We start from the raw sequence: 21930 nt of genomic DNA on the forward strand, positions 1-21930 counted from the left end.
CACGATTCCCGGAGCGTGGATCCTCCTCATTGGCCGAGGCCGCTCCCGCCCCATCCCGCCCTATCCCGCCCCATGGCGCCGGGGCCCGCTCCCCTCACGGCCGCCCCTCCCACTCTCACTGGCACTACGGCCACCGCTCCCTACCCTCTCGTCCCTTCGCTGCCCTCCTCACACCATACCCTCTCCAATCTTCCCAGCCCTCACCTCTCACCCTCCAGGACTTTCTTCTCCTCCACTCCCTTTCCAGCCACTCCCACCGTTCATCTCCATATTTGCTCTTCTGCACCTGTGTTTCCTCTGCTCCTCCTTCTTCTTCCTTAATGCCACCTCGATMCCTCCACGTTCCGGTAAAGCGGCTGCTCTCTGCTCTGAATTCTTGCCTCGCCTCATCCCCTGCAGGYGCTCCCGACCGATCCCGCTCCTGCTAGCCAGCCTTTCCCAAGCCCTTTCGCGCTAACAAAATGCTTTTTCAGCTATCATGAAACACCTGCGATTGCAGCAGCAGTAAACGATGGGGGTTTGTGTTTAGTTTTGACATGCTTTATCGAGGTTTTTATTTTAGTTGTGTACCGTGCACAGATTCCAGCGTTTTAACTAACGCTGAAGTGTGTTGAAGTTCAGCTGGGCGACACCTGTGCATGTTTACGTTTGTTTCTCTTGTTTGGTCTACTACCGTCCTCTTTGTTGTTGTCTTTGATGGAATTTTTTTTCTGTCCTACTTAATTTGTGGTTTGCTAAACTGTACGAGACATGTGGTTTCCTCTCTTTCCACACATCACAAAAATTAATTTCCCTCGTAAATTACTAGTGTTAAGAAGTGCTGGATTTATTTGGAAGACAGTTGTATTTTTGCATAGGTGGCTGCATTCAAGTCTCGGGGTGCTTTGGGATCTTGTTAAATACTGAACTGAAACAAACACCTGTAAAGCAGCAGCTGAGGGGCAGCCCGATGGCTCACCTGCATGGCTTGCTGTTGGCAGCGGGACTTTTTTCTCCTCATCAGGCTCYGTGAGGTTATTTGGCAGATGCTTATAGGCTGCCACCACTGAGGTGTGATCGGGGGAGCAGAAAACACTCAGGGGCATAAGGAAAGGAGCATAGTTTGAACTGAAGTAGTCTGGTACTTGATAGGTGCAGTACAATCACTGTTAYGTAGCTTTAGCACAGTGCAGTCAAACAGATAGTGTAATGAGTGTTATTACTATATAGTTTTTCTCTGTTTTTCCTAAATTCTGACTTTTTTTTTCCTGTGTTTTCTGTCATAAAATTTCATGGAGACATCTGTAGTTACAAATAGGACTATAGTGGTGAAAGCTGCAAGCAGTTTAGTACTGTGACACTTCTCTGTAAGAGGCATCTCAATGTAGTTTTGAACACTAAGGCCGAGCCCATGTTTGTCTGTGAGCAGATGAGATTATTTTGCCTGTGAGAACATCTGTTGAGCATCTCTGCTGCACAGCTAATAACCAGATCTATCCGTTTCTCCTTCCAGGCCTCAGTGCTAAAAACATTTCAAGGGAAAATAAAATAGGACTTAGCCAGAAAAATCTCTGGCTGCTGAATTATACACTAGGACCTAGGCATATCAATATAAGAGCTTTACATGCTGCCTGCTCTGTCTGAGATGAAGGAACAAATGTACAGATAAACATATTTTTAGCCTGCTTATTTATCTCTTGTAATATTCTCCCACTCCCTTTTTCTTTCTGACTGTCTGATCCAGTTGTTATTATAGTTGCTGAAATGATGGAAACAGACTGATCAGAATTCAGTGAGAACACTGGCATGTTTCTACATCTTTGTTTCATTCCTGCMTATCCCTAAAGAGCAAAAATTACTCTGACTCTGTTCATACTCCTTTCTYATTTCAGGCTCCTTTTATTCTCAAATTCTGTATATTCTTAAACAGTTGTTTAATTCAAATTGTATATTCTTTCACATGCTACTGAAACTCTCTTGTTTCAAAAAAGATCTACTTTTTCCTCTAAATCATTGAAAAGAGCAAATATTAATTAATGCTGTGCAATTCACCACTGTCTGTGTTTCTAGTCTGTGGGTTTTGTTTCCTTGCCTCATTATCAAAAATACTGGAGTCTTCACTCTCTTTTCTTTTGGCTGTATGAATATAAATGTTTGATACAATTTCTTTTTTAAAAACCTTATATGGAGCAATTATTCTTGAATTATTTTGATACCACCTAAGACATTAGTACTTCCCGGAAGATATTGGGAGAGCTCCATTTTCAGCTGTAAGGTATCTAGGTTGGGTCAACTATTTGTGGGTAGGGTGGCAGTAGCAAAGGAACCCCACAATAATTGACTTGGTATTTGTTTTGGTAGCAACACAGATAAAAAGACTACTGGAGACCCCTGCACAGACAATGAGAATTGCTAGGATTATAAGAAAAAATCTGGAGATGAACTACCACTGCAGTTACTAAGATGTAAGGCTTGTGAGGCAGTGCCTGTTGACTCCACCAGCACAGGGAAAGGACTGAGATTTTTGGGTATACATCAATCTCCTTCCTTTCTTCGCTTCAGGTCTGAAGACTGGCTTGTGACCTTAAAATCCTTCCTTCCCTTCTATTGTAGCCCACTGCCTTAAAGCCTTTTCCTTCCTAGTTAATCCAAGATGCTGCCACTTTTCAAATGCTGCCTGCTTCTATATCCATAGTGTCCAAACCACACTGCAAGCCACGTAATAGCCCTTAATCAGTTTGCTTTGSAAGGTACTCGATTTACATCGCTTTAAACGATCATTCAGTACCTCGCAGGTACTCCGGAGCAGCACGTCCCTTCTGTCGCGGCGGAGGTGGCACTGCTATGCCCGGCAGCCCCACGCGCCTGCGGGAGCGGCTGCAGGGCTGTGCCGAGCTCTGGAAGCGGCGTGGGGCCGCACTGCCTGCGGCTCCGGAGCGCTGGGCCCGCGGCTGCTCCCGGCTCCAGAGCCGGCACACTCCGCTCCCCGGGAGCCGCGCGGGCGGGACCGGTCCCGCCGCCTCCACGTGCGCCGGTCCCTGCTCGTCCCAGCCCGCCCCGGGCCGCGGCGGCCGGCGCATGCCCGAGGGGCTCCGAGCATGCGCGTAGGGGCGGGCGGGGCGCTCCGCCGCTCCCGTCGGCCCGCCGCTCCCGCCGGGCGTCGGCGGCGGAGCGAGCCCCCCGCGGCCGGCGGTGCCATGCTCAGCGGGGCGGGTGTCGGGCAGCGCGTTGCGGCTCGTCCTCCCCGTCCGGCCTCGCCCGCGGCGCTGGGCAGCGACAGCAGAAGCGAGAGGTAGGGGAGGGTGAGGGGTGGGCGGGGGCGCGGCCTGTCCGGTGCCGCGGCTGCCCCGTGCCTGGCGGCGGCCGGGATCACCCGCAGGTGTGGGGGCTCTGAGCTGGCGGCCGGGGCCTCCCTCGCGTGGGCAGCCGGGGCCGAGCCCCCGGGAGGGGATTCAGGCGTGGGGCCGCTCCGTGCCCGTGGGGTGTTGGGACGCGCCGGCAGCGGCTTCGCTGCCTGGTTGTCCGAGGAAGCGAAAAATGCCCGAGCCCCTCGGGTGGRTSAGAGCTGCCGTGGCTTCGAGCGGGCGCTCTGGTCTTGAGTGGCATTTGTCCTGTGCTTTGTTCCTTACTTAGCTTTAGTAATAATAATAAAAACAATAATAATAATAATAATAATAATAATAATGTTTCTTAACGCAGTTGGCTTTTGGATTCCTAGCAATGGACTCCAAATTTTTTTCGTGTTTCTGTGGTACATGTGTGGAGATGGGGAAGGAATCAGATCTCAGTCTGAGTTTGTAGCTGAAAGTGAGTTTATCTGTGTGGGATTAGAGAAACCAATGAACAGATTGCATATTTTTAGCTGGATTACAAAAATCCACACACTTACTGATGCAGGGTGATTTAGAAAGTTTTTTAGTAAAGTGCTGTCAAATTTCCTGTGTTTATCTTGTGCCTCTTTACAGCGTGCTCTTACACGTGCAATAGCAGGGAAGATAAGGGGAAAATGAAATGGTGCTATGTTGGCATCATTGCTATATGTGTAGGATAACAGGCAAGCCCCGCTGGTGTTTTCTCTGTGCTAGCAAATGTTACGGCTCCAGTTGTTGTGTCCAAGCAGCTGCTTTGCTATATCTGTGCTCCGAAGTTTTCCAACTTTTCCTTAACCTACTCTGAGTTCAGATAATTATTTAACACAGTTTGGTGGTGTGGCAAGGACAGAACCTTGTTTTCCTGATTATTTTTTTTTTTATTCTGATAACCAAAAGCCTGTTCCAGCACCTTTCTTTTCTGCTCGCTTCAACTGTGGTTTTTGTGAATCCTCTGCAACACACATGATACCATTTTGTTTTTCTCTGCAGCCTGAGCAAGTGCAGAATCTGTGTCTGAAGTTAATTCGTGTAATGAGAAAGTGGCAGGCATAGATGATAGTTTTTCTTGTGTGAACTTTCATTTCCAGTAGAGCCCCTCGCTTTGTTATTGTATGGTACAAAGCCTGCTCAGTATCAGGAAGGGACAGAGCAAGGAATGGATCTTGAGCAGTTTTACTAGGACATGCCAGAGATTTGATGTTCTCTTGAAACAGGGAAGATGTGTTCGCAGATTTTTCTACACAATGATGATGAGAAGTGTCTCATGTGTTGGCATTGTAGGTTAGCTTGCCCACCTTACAGTGTTTCAATAGGAAACAAAAAGATGATGTATCCTCGGAATATGCATGTAAATTCATGATGATTTTTTTAGCTTCAGAAATTCAGGGTGAAGTTCAGCAGTTCCTCTGAAGAAAAACAACAGTGTCAACTTGTTAAAACTTGCAGTTTATTGGCAGTACCAGGTTGTGAACATATTTGTATGATTTGGAAATGGTTTAAGACAGTATTTCCTGGGCAGGCTGCTTCTGTCAGCATCCTGCTGCTTAATATCCAGCAGAGATCATGTCATGGAGAGAAATGATTTGGAAGGATTGAGTTAGGATTTGGTTTGGGAGGTATTTTTATAGAGAAAAAAAATGGTCCTTTTATGATCATAATGTTATACACCTGTAAAAATGTGAAATGCACCTTTATTTCCTTCAGAATGTAGTTTGTGCCCACATTAGCCAAATGTAGGAGCCCAGAGCAGCCTGGCATCCTCTGAAGTTTATGCAGCCTATTAGATATTCCCTCCTAAGTCAGTGACTTCCATGCACTGTCAGGTCTGTTTAGCAAGTTTACTTTAGGACTGAATTTGAATTTTTTTTTAAATTTAAAATGCTATATATTCACTATCAATAAGAACTTAATTGAGAAAGAAATTAATAAATAAATGGTGAATGTGCTGGATGTGACTGGACTGTAAGCAGCAGTGTCCAGGCCATCTTTAACAGTCTCCTTGAAGCAAGAGTGACCATCCAGTTGTCCAGCCTGTGTTTCTTGAAAACATATTTCTGGGGTTTTAATGGCCTTATCATTGCTTTATGTTAAAGCCAGTCACTTTGAGCAGTATTGCTTGTGTCTTTTAATCACAACAATTTATTCTGAAATCAGCAGGAATATATGAAGGAGGAGGTGGAGGAGTGTGCTGAAGATGAGGCGACTGAATCGGAAGAAGACCTTAAATTTGATGAAAGAATTGGATGCGTTTCCAAAGGTTCCTGAAAGCTATGTGGAGACTTCAGCGAGTGGAGGCACAGGTAGGCCTTGTTGAGAATCTGATATTGATAGAAATTTCAGCATGAGGAAGACAGGCATCTGCATTCACTTGAGACTTGCCAAATTTGGTTTCTTGAATTGTTTGGTGGACTGACAGAGCTCATCCCCTTCAAGTAAAAACATAGTATCTTATCCAAACAGATGCATCCATCACTCGTCTAAAGAGAGATTTTTTTATAAAGCTGGTGAGACTCAACCCAATGTAAAGGTTCACTGTAAAAATTTTAACCAGTTGTAACTGGAAGTGCACTGTGCCCAGGCTGTAATAAAACTTTCTCAWTTGTTGTCTCACTGAGCTATTTTCTTGGTGTCAAGTTTCTGGGTGAGACTGAATGAACGTGAGCAGAAATGATGGTGAGATTCAACACTATKCTTTTGCAGAAGAAGAAAAATATTCTCCAGAGGTAGATAAGTTGAGCATCAGGATGAAGGGCAGCTTTCTAAAGCTTTTCTCTTGAAGGTGTACTTGATTTTAAGAGTAAGGAAAGCCCTTTGAAGAGCTAAGCACTTTAATCCAGGACATTTGCTTGTACTATCCTTATTAGTCCCTTGAGCTTCTCTGAAAAAAACTGTAGCTGTAAAAAAGACCTTTCTTTATGTATCTGACTATAAAATTGTGTATTAAAGTTGAGCTGAGTTAGACGTAGCTTGATCTGGACATAGGGACTTCATCTCTTGGGCTACTGGAATTATTTGCAGATAGGAAACTGCTGGCACTTAGAAATGGAGCGCAGAAATCTCTCTCATGTGTGATTGTGCCTGAAACGCAGTTGAATAAAAAGTTCAAGAAGCAATTGCAACGTACAGATAAGCCTTTGATGTTGTTATGGCACTTGTGTACAAGTAAATATCAGAAGGATCTATATTACTTTGCTAGTTTTCCTCAAGGGCACTGTTAATAATTAAAGGATTATTGTGTATAAAATAATGTCTGAGAAGTGTTTAAATAACTCTTTGCTAATATTAGTTCCAGTTCCTGAGAAAACAAGTGAATTGTTTCTATGTTGTAATTTGCATAAAACTACCAACAGCTTAAAAAAATCCTTTTTTGTAATATAGCAGCATCCTTCATGAGAACTTCGCTTTGGTGAATGGTGCCTTAAGGATTTTCTCAACACCAGTTACTTTAACGCTCTTTGGATTTTTTTCCCCAGTAACCTTATAAATGACAATATAGGATTGTCTTTTTCTGTGCCGTTTTGAAAACTGAATATAGTATTCCTGTTTCATTCAGGATTAAAGTGTCAGGCTTACTTTTTGGTGTGATAGGGATCCAAAACATACCAAGACTCTATTCTCTGACTTTCACTGCCTTCAAACCCATTGTAAAACAGGCTAAGACTCCAGCTCAGGGGCTGGGAGGGCCTTCAGAAAAGAAAATTCAACAAGACTTTACTTTCCTGTTCAGATCCACACATACCTTTGCTCAGAATTACCCAGAAAGCAGCTGTGACTYGAGTTGTGTTTGTGTGGCTCTGGATAGCCAATATGGCTCCAGCTTTCCTGTTTCATAGCCAGGGTGAGACTGGCCTTGGCTCCAAAAGGAAATTGAGAGCCAGAATATTTAATTGATTAGTGCAGTTGGCATGAAGTGCTTCATATATATGATTGTTCCATAGTGTCAGCTGAAAGCTAGAACTGGAAACGTTGCTTGTCGATGCAGCAGTCAATAGCTTATTTCCTGATCCCCAAGGACAGTTCCTTTATTCTCTGTTTCCACTTCTGGCTTATGGACCACTGTGTAATGAGTTGAAACCTATCAGCTATGATCTTGGTTTTTTCTCAAGTTGCCCTTCATGGATTCCAAAGAGGTATTCCACTGAATGCAAAATAAATACTTCATAGAATGCAAATTTAAAAGGCTACAGTGCCAATAAACTGTACAAATTGCTACTGTGCTCCGTGACTGAAGTGTTTTCAAGCTTGCAAAAGCCATGATTTAATAAAAGGGGCACAGCAGGTGCTTCTGTGCATTTGTACCATGTTTCTGTGCAGCAGGATGGAGCATTGTACAACTTTGCAAGTGTGATGAGTAGGCTGCTTTTGAGATGAGGCACCACTAAAATATACCAATTAGTTTTCATCCTAAAAATAATTTCAAGTAAGTTCTGATTGGTAGAATGGATACTGCCTGTTGCTTGTTACCAGAGGGAGAATTGAGATATTGGGGTGGGAGTCATGACTATGCAGCTATACACAAGCAATATAATGCAGATTATTTCTCTTATTTGCTAGCTCCTTGAGTCTAAAACTTGATATTAAAAAATTGTTATAAAAAGTTGTAGACAAGTGGATACTTGAAGGGACTTCAGTGTGCATTACCTTCTTTTATGCTTGAAGTTTGGGTTGAGTTTTCCTAGACCATCCCTGAAAGTGATTTGTGTGTGTTTTATATGTGGAGGAAGATATAGCCTGTTCTTAAATTTTCCGTACAGGGATTTCACAGCTTCCTAATTGTTCCACTGTTTGACTGTACTTGAAAAGTATTTTCTTGATGCACAGGTAGGACTTACTCTTTTCCACTCCTGTAAAAACAAATACTGTCAATATGAAAGCAGGTTTCTAAGAACAGCTTTTGGATTTATAGATCAAAGATATCAGTGTTGTAGTTTTAATACTCAACTTCTGGAATTGTTAGAATTTTGTTCTGCTTATATGTCTGAATAATATTTCTCACAGTCTGAATTTCTTTTTTTTTTCTCTGACCAGTTTCTCTGATAGCATTTACAACAATAGCTTTCTTGACTATAATGGAGTTCATGGTGTACCGAGACACGTGGATGAAATATGAATATGAAGTAGACAAGGATTTTACTAGGTAACATTATTTGTTATTATTATTATTTTTTAAATGTTAGTTGCGTGCATTTCAGGAAAGAATACAGTTGAAATGTTCATGTGACTTGAAAGCAACTTATAATTGAAATTAAAAATTAAATACTGCAGGGACTTGGATTTTTCTTCTGTTGATTGATTTGGGGCCTTTTCTTTCATGTAATCTATGAAGAAGATAAACTGAGATTTCCACAATGAAGAAGTCAAAATAGTATAGGTTTGCTATTGAAGGAGCTCCTTTAGGAATTATTTGCTAACAACTCAGAGAACATTGCAAGATGTAATTCCACATCAGCTAGATAAACCCCCCACACTGGTACAGGGCTTTCTCTACTTCATACCGTTAGTATGTTATACTTTGTGCTGCTGTAGGTGAACCTGAAGCTCTCAGAACTTTGACTGTGTTGTCTAGAGGTTGCCACTGATTTTGTCTCCAGTTACAGCCCCTCTTAAGATATGTTTGCTGATGGTTTCATGTGCCTGGCTGGACTGTGTTTGCCTTGCTTCCAGAGRTAGTCAGGCACCCATGAGTCCCTGTGAAGTTAATGCAGATTTTGTGCCCTGAACACCTTTAAATGTCTTGTGTCTAGAACTGAAATAACTTTAAAAGCTGTTTGAGTAGTTGCTGTGGTAACAAGCTAAAGATACATATATTAATTGGATGTCTTGCACATCAGAAATAACCAAGGTTTCTGTAATGCAAAAAATGATACGAAAATTTAAATGAGATGCATCAAAAACTCAAGCGATAGTAAATTCATTCAGACAGCTGGGAGTTTCACATTTAGGTCTTTACTAAAGTAGGTTATATCCCCAGTGAAGCTATCACACAGGAAGGGTAGTCCATCAGTTAAGAGACTGTTCAGGATTTGGGATATGTCCTGTTACAGATTCCCCAGTTTGATTGTGGGCTAATCACTCAGCCTTGGGTTCTTCACAATTTGTACCATGGAGACTGGTATAATTTTAACTGCTTTTCTCCTCTTTGCTGACCCTGTCTGACCCCAAGTTGAGCCTTGCTTATGTGATTTGCTTGTGGTCAGCTAAGTCCCAGAGGAAGTTCCCTGAGAATAGAACCCTGGGACTAGAGTGAGGGYGGTTGTTCCTTACAGTTCAAATGACTTTTGTGAAACTAACATGAAAGCCAATAGGAAATGTCCTGAATGTTGGGGAATGCCACACAATCAGACTTTGGTGTGATGGAAGTTATCTGTTAAGTTACAAGTGCTTTAATGTGCTCTAAAAATCCATGTTGTTTCACCCAAGTTTTAAACAGCTTTATATTTATTGGTATAAATTTTGGTACTCAACTGTGTTCCTGCAAGTAGTCTGAGATTTTTAGCAGTGTGTCTCTTTGATACTTTTATTCAATCTTACTGAATGGTTTTTGCCTTTTTTTTTCTTTCCAGTAAATTAAGGATCAATATTGATATTACAGTTGCCATGAGGTGTCAATGTAAGTATTCCATATATGAAATATTTTAAACACTTTAAAGTCCCTTCAGAGAACACACTTGCTCACAATATAATTGAATATTTTTCGAAATACTTTACCAGTGTCATTTCTTCTGATCTTAATGGCTTGTAATGATCTTGATGGCATATGACTCATTGAAAGAATTGGTAAGAAACGTGAAGAAGAATATCTGTGCCATCTCATTCACGTCTTGCAGACCCTTGCTTTGTCTGTCAGCAGGAGCAGGATCTGTTATTCCAGTCTCTCTCTAGCTGAAATATTCTAAAAGCTCATTGTGAGACACAACTTCAGCAGCAGGAATTTGTAACAATTTCTATTTATTTATGAGCTTGGGATATATTGAGCCGCTCTACTGTTTAATGGCACTGAGACCATCATGTAATTTCATTCCCTTCATAAATATAAAAGCGATGCCTTCCTAATTAAAGGCAATACTTATTATTTTGACATCATTTAGTTAATGAACCATTGTGTGTGGTCTTGCTTGTCCTGGACTGAGAGAATACTGCTACCAGGAATGTAAGCAAATTTTCAGGATTCACTTTTTTAGGTAGCTTAAACCTTAACTAAATTGTATGGCATATCACTGTTTTTTGTTTGTTTTTGAAAATAAAACTTTATCCTCTCTTTTGACTAGTTTTGATCTCTACTCAGTGCTTGTAAACCAGGAGGAAATATTTATGCATAGCAGATCCTAGAAAGTTAGTATGTATTGTTCATACAAGTTCTCACTTTGTAGGTGTTACATCAGTGAGAAAATACTGCATATCTGAAGAGTTTTTGGTCAGTGTCCATCAGCTCATACTAGGTTAAATAGGTTGAAAGAATGATAGCCTATACTGAAGTTTACCACTGTGCTGTGAAACTTCTTTTCAACTTGATTTTTTTTTTGTTTGTCTTTGATTATCTGTGTCACTTAATATTTCTTCCTGTTTAAAATAGATGTGGGGGCTGATGTTCTGGATTTAGCAGAAACAATGGTCGCCTCTGCAGATGGGTTAATCTATGAATCAGTAAGTTTATTCTTATCTTTTTATTTAAAAATTGAATTCCTCTTCATATGAAGCACTAAGGGGATGGTTTGCTTGCTTGTGGGTTTTTTTTCCCACCAACCTCTTAGAGAAACATTCTGTTGTTGATCTCTTTTGATCATAGCTTCTGGGTACATTTGAGCATTAACTGCAGTTGAATTCTTGAGTACATTCATATTAGCCAGTCCTTAGATTTGAATTTGGCTAGCAGATGTTACTGGTGATCCTCTCATGCTGATGAAGTATAGCAGGTCAGGTAGCTGGTCTTTAGTGCTTCATGTGGAATGAGCCTAGAAATAAAAAATCTGCACCTGACCCCTTGTCTTTCAGGATTGCTCTTCTGCAATTTTGGGTGGGAAGGGACAGACATTTTTATACTTGAACACAAAATGTATTATTTAAACTGCAAAGTCTTTTCATAAACTGGTCTATGGTACCAAGTGAGAAAACTCCTACTGAAGTGTGAAATTGGTTTTAACTCTATTCCCACACCCCAGTTCTCTCCTGTGTTTTATGCAAAGGATGCTTCCTATCTGTTTTATTAGATGTGTTATTTTTGTTTCAGGTAGTATTTGAGCTCACCCCACAACAAAAAGAATTGCAAAGGTAAAGCACTGAGATGCATGTTTATGGTGTGTATTATTTGTACTAGAAGTGGCTTTGAAGTACACCAGAGCTACATGACACAACTATGTCTTTGGTCTAACAGCTCCTGCATGTTATTTAAGAATTCGAACCTACACAAAGATACTAAGTTACTTTATCTCTCTTATGGAAAAAGGAAATTGGCATTGGACTTACCTCATGAATGGGGTCATAGAGTTTCAAACCARTATATGTGGACTTACTCAACTTAGGTTTCCAAATGAAGTTTGGTAGCACAAGCTAAAAATTAYGGGATCAAATGTGTAAAACAGACATTTAAATGTCAGAGCTGAGCCATAGTAACAAATTGGCACATTCTTGCAAAAACAAATGAATTGAGTCTTTCCTTTAACTCAAATGACACAAGCTGTGTGTGCCCACTATACTGATAGTCTTGCAATAGAACTGAAGTTTATTTGGGGATCTTGCTAGTTTTGGTAACACACTGCTGTGAACACTTGAGCTTTAAATTCTGTATAAAATACTAATCCCAAAGTTTAATGTAGTGCTTTAATATTGTCATCAACTTTGTTAACTTCCTGATTTGGCACGTCCAGTTGAAGCCAGTAGTTAATTGTGAAGCTAAATTTTGTTTTACTGTTGCATGCTTCACACTTGTCTCTAATCTTTAGGATGCTGCAACTAATTCAGAGTAGGCTGCAGGAAGAACATTCTCTTCAAGATGTGATATTCAAAAGTGCATTTAAAAGTGGTTCTACAGCACTGCCACCACGGTAAGAAAACCTGAGATTTTGTGTCATTATTCCCTTCTCTTCCAACCGTGTTAATTAGACTTAACATTTTATTGTGGTCATGATTCTGCCCCACTCCCAGAAGACAAGATTGTAAGAAAAGATCTTACTGCTTTGTAATGAATTTAAAAATAGTATACTTGATACTTGCTTTGGAGAGCTGTTTTATGAAAACCTCTGGGATTTCCAGCCTGGAGAAGGTTTCCAGGTTTCRTGTGCATGCTTACACATATGTATAYGTCTCTAATACAGACACAAAAGTAAATATATGCACATACCTTTTTATTCCATTTGGTTTGATGCTTCCTTCTTAATAGTAATTAGTAATGCCAGAGCCATACTAAACAAGACTCTTTTTTTTTAAACTCTCTTTCTATCCAACTTTTAAAACTWGTGCTGCTATTAGCTATGTCTTCATAGTTTTAAAAGAATCACCCTTTGAATAGAAATGTGTTTCGTTAGTAAATTTCTGTGTCTAAGATAGTGCTGTTAAGGTTGTGTGGAGAAAGCTTTCTGTTAATTCCAGCTACCCACAGATGTGGAGAGATTAGTGCATAGAATGTTCAGTCTGCTGAATCTAAGTGCTGTGTGATTTTATTTTTCCCCCCCAGGGGAAAACACTTTCTTCATGAAAGCTGAAATTCTATTCGCTTAAAAACAGAAACAGCACCAAACAAAAAATACTAAATAAAACAAAAAAAACTGCTATACACACTTTCTGTATTGTAATCTCCCTGTTTGAGGGACCAAATACATTGTTTCTTCGTAAGGCAGGCCTGAAGATGGCTCAAAAAACTCTTTTTTTTGATGTCTTTTAATTAATTAAGTCCTTCTTGCCTCTGTGTTGCTTGTTAGTGCAGTATTTKAAATGGTATTTATGTTTGAAAAGTGTTTAAAAAAATGTTACTGTCATCTTCCTCTAAGAGCAGATTTGGAAATGCATTCTGAGTTGTGGACATCAGGGCACAAGTGGGRAATGGCAGCTTTTATAAAAAATAAATGTTGAAAGCTCTTCTTGCTACAGTGTTGTTAATGTGACCAAAATGTATTTGGTTCTGTTCATTGTAGCACTAAAATTTTCTCATGGAGCCATTTTTGGTAGAAAGGAGTGAGAAAATAAAAATYCCTGGGGCAGATATGTTTTCTGTTCACATATTCAGATATTGTAAACCAATTTGTAGGCCAGATCTCTAAACACAAGTATGAATGAAAGCTTATTGGTTTCATCAAACTGACCTTTACTAGTTTGCCCTGCTTCCACCGTCTCTGTTACAATTCCAGAAGAATACAATATGGCCAGGTAAATGATAATGCTGTATGTTTATGCTAGGAAAAAGCGATCTAACTACTGCTGTTATTTCTGCTAGACAGTGAATATTCTCAGGTACTCTCAATGTTGTTTTTATTTAAACAGGGAAGATAATCCATTACAGTCTCCAGATGCATGCAGAATTCACGGTCATCTCTATGTCAATAAAGTGGCAGGGAACTTTCACATAACTGTGGGCAAGTATGTTCTGTTCATTCCTGAAAATAAAAAAATTCCTTGACTTCCAAGTTCTGTATAGTGCATGTATGTAGTTAAATGTGTGGTTTTTTACACCTCAGTTAATGACAGAGTTTTATTTACTCTTTATTTACTTTATGTACTCATGCTTGCTATTTTTTTTCCATGTAATACCTATCTTTTCTTGATCACTTAATTTTCTTAATGAATTGCTTAAAACATGAAGTGCATTACTGCATGCAATGTAGTTGTTATGAATTTCAGTGTTTTACARGATAGAAACTCTTGAAAATTGCTTTATCAGAGAGCAAAAACAGAGTGCAGTTAACTTGTTTACTGGYAGAACAAATAGGGTCAAATTTTTGTTAGTCACTTGAGCAGTTCTGCAGCTTTTCATGTAGTAGGACTTGGTGACTCTTCCAAAAGCACAGTGACTTGATGTGGTTTTGATATTTCTAAAAATGCAAAATACTTATTTTGTGTAAGAGGTTTTTATGAGTCCAAGATTCATGACCTTACTGTTCAGTCTGCCTGTACCTGACAGTAATAAAAATRTCTTATTTGGGTTTTATATAGATATACATAATAGACATCAGTTTCTAAAACACACATACATATGTTTAAATATGTGTTATAGATATGGTATGTTATACATATGTGTATATAGTCATATTTTATAAAGTATTTATTGAAGCAGAGGAAGAAAGATAATTTTTCTACCTAATTCTGTGTGGATTCATAAAACATTTATTGCTTTCTTTAGGGCAATACCACACCCTCGAGGCCATGCACACTTGGCAGCCCTTGTAAGCCATGAGTGTAAGTTCCTTCTGTCATCTCCATACCAGCATGTATCATTTCAGTCAGACAGCTGTTTCTTAGTTCATGTTAGATTGCTGTTTTAAAAATATTCTAGTTGTGCAATTGCATTGCAAAAAATAGTGAAGATATTCTTTGCAATGATCTGACTCAGTAACAATTTAYTTTCATACATTTAAGACTATTACGATTAACTTTAGGTTGCTTCTGTGGTAATGATAACACTGGAATCTCAGATATACTCTGTTGTAACATAGACACCATATAAAATTCCTGTATTTCAGTCCAAACTACCTGTTTCCCTGAGATCTTTTTAAAAGGTTAAATGTTTCTTTGTCCTTARAAACTTAATTTTTGGGTTATGAGTCCAGGTATTAAAATGTGTGTTGCTGTCTTATTTATGTGAGGCAAAGGTGGCTTAATGTGAAAAATGAGCTAGATTAAACCAGTTATAGTTGGTTAAACCTCCAAATGTCTGCCCATGAATTTATGTTAAAATAATTTTAATAATTTTATTGGTCTAAAGTAGCTGCAAAATAGGCAGTGAAGTAACTTGGAAACTGCCTTATACTTCCCCTGTAAATTTGATTTATGAAATTTTAGCCTTTTTAATTCAATTGCTTACAAGAACATGAACTGTAGAATAATTGGCTAACTAGAAATTCCTTGTTATAAAACTATGTTCAGYTTCATCATTGATTGAAATATACTAATAATTTGGTTTAGAAGCTCTTTTCTAGAGAAATTTAACTTTGTTAAATATTTTGGATTTGAGTGTTCTTTGAAGCATGGGTAGATCCAGTGATATGTACAGTAGTTTTTGGTAAATGCATTAATTAGAATATTTCAGWGTCACAAATGGGTGCATCTTTTTCTCTAAGTACAGAATATCATAGTTTAAAAATGCTTAATTTCTCTATATTGTTTTTCAGCCTATAACTTCTCCCATAGAATAGATCATTTGTCATTTGGAGAGCTTATTCCAGGAATTATTAATCCATTGGATGGAACAGAAAAAATTGCATCAGATCGTAAGTGTTGTGTGTTGAAAAATGCATCTGGCTTTCTAGAGTTTCCCAATAGCTACATATAAAATATTATAATTTTTTGTGAATATTGTGATTGACAAGCAGCATGTCAGGCTAAATTTGGTAGTGCAATGCCCTGTTCAGTTATCTATGTGACATCTTAAAAGGGCATTTCTAATATCTGCATCACTGTTCTGTGCTGTTTCCCTGAAGGTGATTTTCGGTTTTTTCCAGGTTTGTGTTATGTTGGAGTGACACTATGTCCGAGCATATTGCAGCAGTATGTTACAGAGGACAATCATAGATCTGATTGTTGTCAGAACGGGGAAATTAAGTCTGATTTGGTTTAGAAAATAACACCAGGAATCTTGGATTCTATTCCTGTTTTTGAGTTGTCCCTTCCACAGTGTGTTTTGTGAGATTACTAGAGGATGGGTTTCTGTAGCACTTTGTTTCCTCACGTATAAATAAAGGAGAGTAGTAACCTGCCTCATCCCATCACTGGCATTCCCTGGGAGAGTGAACACAAGAACCTTCTACAGCTGCTGTTGTTTCAAAGCAAGTCAGCTGCTTGGTTGTTACAGCCAGGACGGGTTAGTGTAGTTGAAATAAATTGCTTGAGTCTATTGGGAATTGGACAAAGAAGAGCAGTCAAATGCATGAGCATGCTGATGGCTCTAGAAGAATTCTCTAGAAGTCTAATCGAGAGAAAAGCTGTAACAAGTTTAGAAAGGCTTCCAGCACTGCAGATGCAATTCAGTGACTAAAATTTATTCAGACCACTATGAGATCTGTATATATCGTGAAACATGTGACAGTGTGAAACTTGTTCTAGTGCCCTGGAAAACTCTGTGCATTTTATTTGAAGCTTTGAGTAGTCTGACATTAATGAGTCTTTTCATTAATCATCTAATCATATTACATGAGTAAAATGTAAATTCCTGAGTGTAAATGGGACATATGTCTTTTCCATGGAAACTAACCTTGTGCAGATGGTGCAGAAGTAGTTTTGGCAATGCTGGCATTCTTTGAAGAGTGTCCCTAGTGCAAATGGCTTAGCTGATTTATTGTTTGTTTGATTTATTGAACAATATCTCAGATGGCCTTTGACTCTGTTCTTGATCCAACAGTAAGATTTTTTTTTCTCCTTCTAGACAATCAGATGTTCCAGTATTTTATCACAGTTGTGCCAACCAAACTCCATACATATAAAATTTCAGCAGAAACTCATCAATTTTCAGTGACAGAAAGGGTAAGTAGAAGTAAGAAAAAAACATGGAGATAAAAAACTTCATAACAAAAGTTCAAATGTGAAAATGGTTGTACCATGGTTTTGAAAAGTCCTCTARCATGAAGTGACTCTTTGTAGAACATTACAGTATGCTAGATCTATCTGTAAGTCATAYAGTAGCGATGGAAATATATATATTATATATATGTGCTTGGTGACACATGCAAACTTCTTCTATTAATGTTTTGCATCTGTAGATCTRGAGTCTGATATTAGAATTAATGATAGACAACAATTTCTACTTCATTGGATTGCTAGTAGTGCTCGTGGTGGTGAAATCCTCTAGGTTTTAGGTCTGTAACCTAGTCTGTAGCTTTACAAATATTTAATTCACCTTTAGCTTGTCTTCTCAGTAGCTTAGTTTGTCTTCAATCTCTTACATTCTTTTCTGCTGTACTTAYATATTTTCAGCCACACTTTACCTGGCAGTACATTTATCAGCATGTTTCACTGACAACAAACTGACAGCAAACTTTTTAAAGAAGCTTAAGATTTAGTTGAGGTATTTTCTCCTGAAACCTTTTTTTAAAAGTAGGTATTTGTAGCAGCCACTCTTTGGTGTCTTTTGATTTGAGAATTTGGGCAAATGAGAAGAAACTAGAAATTTCTTAGATTAGGACTACTGAGGTGCCTAGTAGTCATAGTGAGTTTGAGGTTTTTATTTATTTATTGAGGTATATTTCTTGCTGTGTGACTGTTGTCTGATATGTCTGATAAAAGTTTGAAAAGAGGCTTATGCCAAGAAAGGTTGGACCAGATATTTCTTGAGGTACCCTCCAACCTGATACTCTGTGATTTTTGTACAGCCTGTGGGGCTTCTGTCGTTGGTAAGGCTGTTCAACAACTTAAATCTCGTGAATGCCTCACTCTGAGTGAAGTGGTTCATAGTAGCTGATAAAGTAGGAAAAGCAGTGGCAAGTGTTTCACCAGTGCACTCCCGAGTTCACAGGCTAAGCTGAGACTATGGCTTTACCCTCAGGTACCAACACCAATCCAGATATCAAAATCCTTGTTCAAAGGACGATGTGAGTAAGTCTTGAGAGACTAGTACCAAAGCACAATAGTGAATACTGATAATGCAGCACAGCAGASCAATGATCAGGGAAGTAAAATTAAAGTAAATTTTTACTTCATGATGTTTGACTTTCAAAAGGTACTGATGAAAGTTACCTTGACATTCCCTAGTCTTCTGCTCGTTGCCAACTCTGATTAAATAACTCTTTGTCATCACATCTTGTAAGACTGGTTTTCTTGTGACTAATGATAAGTATGACTAAGAAATGTTTCTGTCTTTTCTTTCAGGAAAGAGTAATTAACCATGCAGCTGGCAGCCATGGGGTGTCAGGAATATTCATGAAATACGACATCAGTTCACTTATGGTGACAGTGACAGAAGAACACATGCCTTTTTGGCAGTTCTTAGTGAGGCTCTGTGGCATTATTGGGGGAATTTTTTCAACTACAGGTGATTATCAGTGCTTTGCCTCTTAAGTTCTATCAGAATGATTTTTTTATCATGGTTATTGCTATGGATAAATTACAGGGGAATTCTCTTAGTAGGTTTAAGACAAGGAGCTCATTTGTGTGCGTTGAAATGTGCCATTATAATGACTCAGTTTTGGTTCCCAGTATGGCATTTCTGGTGTTCTGAGGGTGTGTTGTTTCCTTTTTGGTAACTTTAGCATAGCATAGTTTATTTACTTCTGGAAGAGCAAGGCTATATTTGTCTATAGATCTATAGATATCCATGTATATGTGCACACACACACTGATGTTCTGTGTATTACCTATGGTTGGGATCCAGTAATTCAGTGGCAAAATCCAGTAAATCGTAATTTGAGATAAAATTGCAAAAGTTGAGATAAAATTTCCCTCTGAAGTAATCTGGAAGATTTCCTTGTCAATGTACTGCCGGATTTGCTTCATCAAAGTAAATAAACTTAAGTTGAAAAGGCACAATTCACCTACTGGTCAAGAMATAATACAGTATCTGGATTACAAGTTATTTCTTTCTTTGGCTGTAAAGAGACTTCAAACTAAGAGGTGCTTTTCAAAGTAGGTATTTCTGTCCCACAGAATGTATTTTCACACATGAAATCTGGCAGAGAGAATTATATTTACTTGGTAGCTTTGCTGTTCTCAGTGCATTGCAGAATGTTAGAATTCTCCCCTACCCTGACCTTGGTATTTCCTTTTTTTTAATGTTAATTTTTCAGTGTTTTATATATGGGTTTACTGCACTGTGTCGTATAGCTTTGTTGTAATGCTTGCATAAATAATACATTTTTACTACTTGTGACATTTTAAATCTTGTTTGATGTTGCAGGAATTTTACACGGCTTTGGAAGATTTGTAGCAGAAATTATTTTTTGCCGTTTCAGGCTGGGCTCTTACAGATCCACATCGGTAAGGAAAATTTCCTCTAAATATTTCTCTAAGTGATACAGCTGAGGATAAATGATAAGGACAGCTTTGGGACTTGGTCCCAGGAGAACTCAGGATATTTGCAATAAACCCTCCCCTTGACGTGCATGTTAGCAGATATTCAACGGCTTGTAAAAATAGTTGGAAAACTTGAAATGTAAAGAAGCGAAGAGTTCTCTAACAAACAGAATTAAGCTGAGTCTCTCAGATGTCCTACATTCCCTTCWTTGTCCTTACTATATTCTTTTTATTTTCATATTGCTCCAAAAATTACTTGTTTTCCCAGGCCTGATCGGTCTCCCTGTCCTGGTTTTGGTTTCATAAATCCTTTTGCTTGGCTTGCACAGTGAAGAAGAGGCGCTGCAGGGGTTCTGTGGTGTGCTCCCTATTGCTCTGCAGGCCACTGCCAAGCACTGTGAAAGAGCTGAGCCTTCACCTTTCCCTTCATTAGGCTATAATAGAATTGCCTACTTGATTTTATATTACTTTTATTTTTMCCATTTAAGCCTGTAGATAGGCTTTGAGACCTCTGCCTTTCTCTCAAATTTGGGTGAATTTTGCCAGCTGGTAAGGTTATGTGAGTGGGGAGARAGGAAGGAAGGCAACCAAATTTATGTAATTTTTATATGAGAGGCCAAATAGAAGGCGTCAAGGAAATGCTTAAGAATAAAGAAGATTGTGTTTTTGAGAAGGGAGGGTGGAGGTTCTGTTTCTGGTCAAGCCACTGATAACACCTTGCTTTTGTTTTCACTAGGTCCCACTTCCTGATGGCCACACAAGCAACCACTTACCTCCAATTACAGACAACAGTACACATTAGCCTCCTGAGAAAATTGTCTTTCTTCTGCCTGATACAGACTTTTTTATAATAAAAAAAACATTGTGCAATATGCCGAGACAGTGCTGATGGGCAGCGAAAAAATGAAGCCTTTACAAAAAAAGCCTCTCCAACAAAACAGTTTGTGTAATTTTTTGTCTTTCTTAGTGCACATGGAGACATAGGAAATTGAGAGACCTATGAGGTGGATGATCTTCTGGAGAGTGAAGGATTGTTGCTGCCAATACAGTATTCATGGTTGAGCTGAACGTCTTTGTGGTGGCTGCTGTGACCACTGAAGCATCTTGATGCCTGGAAAGGCTACAGGCCCCAAGAAGAAAAAAAGTACAAGTGGGATGTGTGGAAGGACTGGCAGCAGGCACAGAGGGACAGCAACAGGGCTRGGGTTTCTCTTAAGTATGCAAATTAGGGATTGGGAGTTTTTATTCTTTTATAATGCCGGGGCTGAGGGCTAAGATGCCTTTCATGTAAGTGGGGAGAGATCCTAGAAAATCCGGAAGAAGAGGGGAATAAGAKAGAACTTGGGGAGTAAGGTGGAGCCCAAGCCATGATGTTTGTCACAGCCACTGCCTTTCTGCAGTCCCCACCATTCCTTAGTGTAAGAAACCCTCTGTGGAGCAGAGGAGTTCTCAGGATTTCCACACAGCCCCAGTGCCAGCAGCGAGAATATCACTTTTGGCATTGGTATGGAAGTGCCCAAGGACTCTGAGAATGTTCTCCAGTGTGCACAGCATTTGGACTTGGAATAAGAAGCCCTTTAACTACAGCATTTGACTGTAGTTTTGATAAAAGGCAAGACTCCCTAGTAAAAAAAAAATCAGGAAATCTTTGTATGCCTCTTTCTTAAGAAATTGTTTTGATGGAATCTTTGTTGTACCTGTGCTACTAGTTGGGAGCCCTGGGAGCATCCACATCCTGAAAATGGATGGGAGAAGGGAGAAGGGGGCAAGAAACTGCCAGTTCAGGGCATTTGGGAGGTCCACTAGGCCAGGCAGGGAGTATGGAGTTGGTAGTAGGTTACTTCAGGGAATTTGAATCATATTGCTGCAGGCAAGTGATGAGACAGGATCTGCAGAACTAATCCTTGCTGTTCATGAAGGCTTTTGTAAATTAAATGAAGAGAGCAATATCATATTGTAAATATGCTACTGAGAAAGAATGTTATTAATAGAAATGGTGCTTTGAGAAACTGAACATGATGTTACTGTTGAATGACTGGTGTACACCTGTGGTTGGACAGTTAYTCCACCAGTGTAAGAAATTATTAATATGATTCCTTCTCAGCAAAACTGATTTAATAATATGTTAGCAGATGATGCTGGTCCTGGCCTTACTCACCATGAAATGAATATTATAATTAGGAGGACTAATAACAGAAAAATAAAAATCTCTGTGGCTTTGTCAGATTTTGCTGACTTCTGTTAATGTACTTTACAGGACACTTGGACTTTTTTGATGAGCGTTAGTATTAATAACACTGCTGATTTGCTATGCAAAGCAAAGGGCTTCCTAAAAAGAAGTGAAAAAGTAAATAAAATGTGGGAAGTAAGGAAAGACTTTTGTTGAATTTGGGTATTGACGAAAAAGTTCAAGGAAGCCACATTCTTGGGGATG

At 39.3% G+C, this 21930-nt stretch overlaps 1 protein-coding gene across 3 annotated transcripts; it reads left to right on the forward strand.

Annotated features, from left to right (window-relative positions):
* Positions 1 to 299: 299 nt before the first annotated feature.
* Positions 300 to 20368, forward strand: ERGIC2 (ERGIC and golgi 2). 3 transcript variants are annotated; one of them, XM_057370044.1, is made up of 14 exons: positions 300 to 347; positions 5505 to 5650; positions 8379 to 8487; positions 9914 to 9960; positions 10924 to 10994; positions 11578 to 11618; positions 12290 to 12391; positions 13824 to 13919; positions 14680 to 14735; positions 15668 to 15766; positions 16918 to 17015; positions 18357 to 18519; positions 19381 to 19460; positions 20233 to 20368. In XM_057370044.1, the coding sequence occupies exons 2-14, from the start codon at positions 5545 to 5547 to the stop codon at positions 20296 to 20298; spliced, it is 1134 nt and encodes a 377-aa protein (XP_057226027.1). In that variant the 5' UTR covers positions 300 to 347; positions 5505 to 5544; the 3' UTR covers positions 20299 to 20368. The 3 variants fall into 3 exon arrangements, with proteins under 3 accessions (XP_057226027.1, XP_057226025.1, XP_057226026.1); XM_057370042.1 differs by lacking the exon at positions 300 to 347 and adding an exon at positions 3101 to 3271; XM_057370043.1 differs by lacking the exon at positions 300 to 347 and adding an exon at positions 3101 to 3271 and having other exon boundaries at positions 5508 to 5650.
* Positions 20369 to 21930: the final 1562 nt, after the last annotated feature.

Source organism: Malurus melanocephalus, unplaced genomic scaffold, assembly GCF_030028575.1.
Source record: "Malurus melanocephalus ecotype Western Australia unplaced genomic scaffold, MMel_1.1 scaffold_118, whole genome shotgun sequence".
Classification (NCBI taxonomy): Eukaryota; Metazoa; Chordata; class Aves; order Passeriformes; family Maluridae; genus Malurus; species Malurus melanocephalus.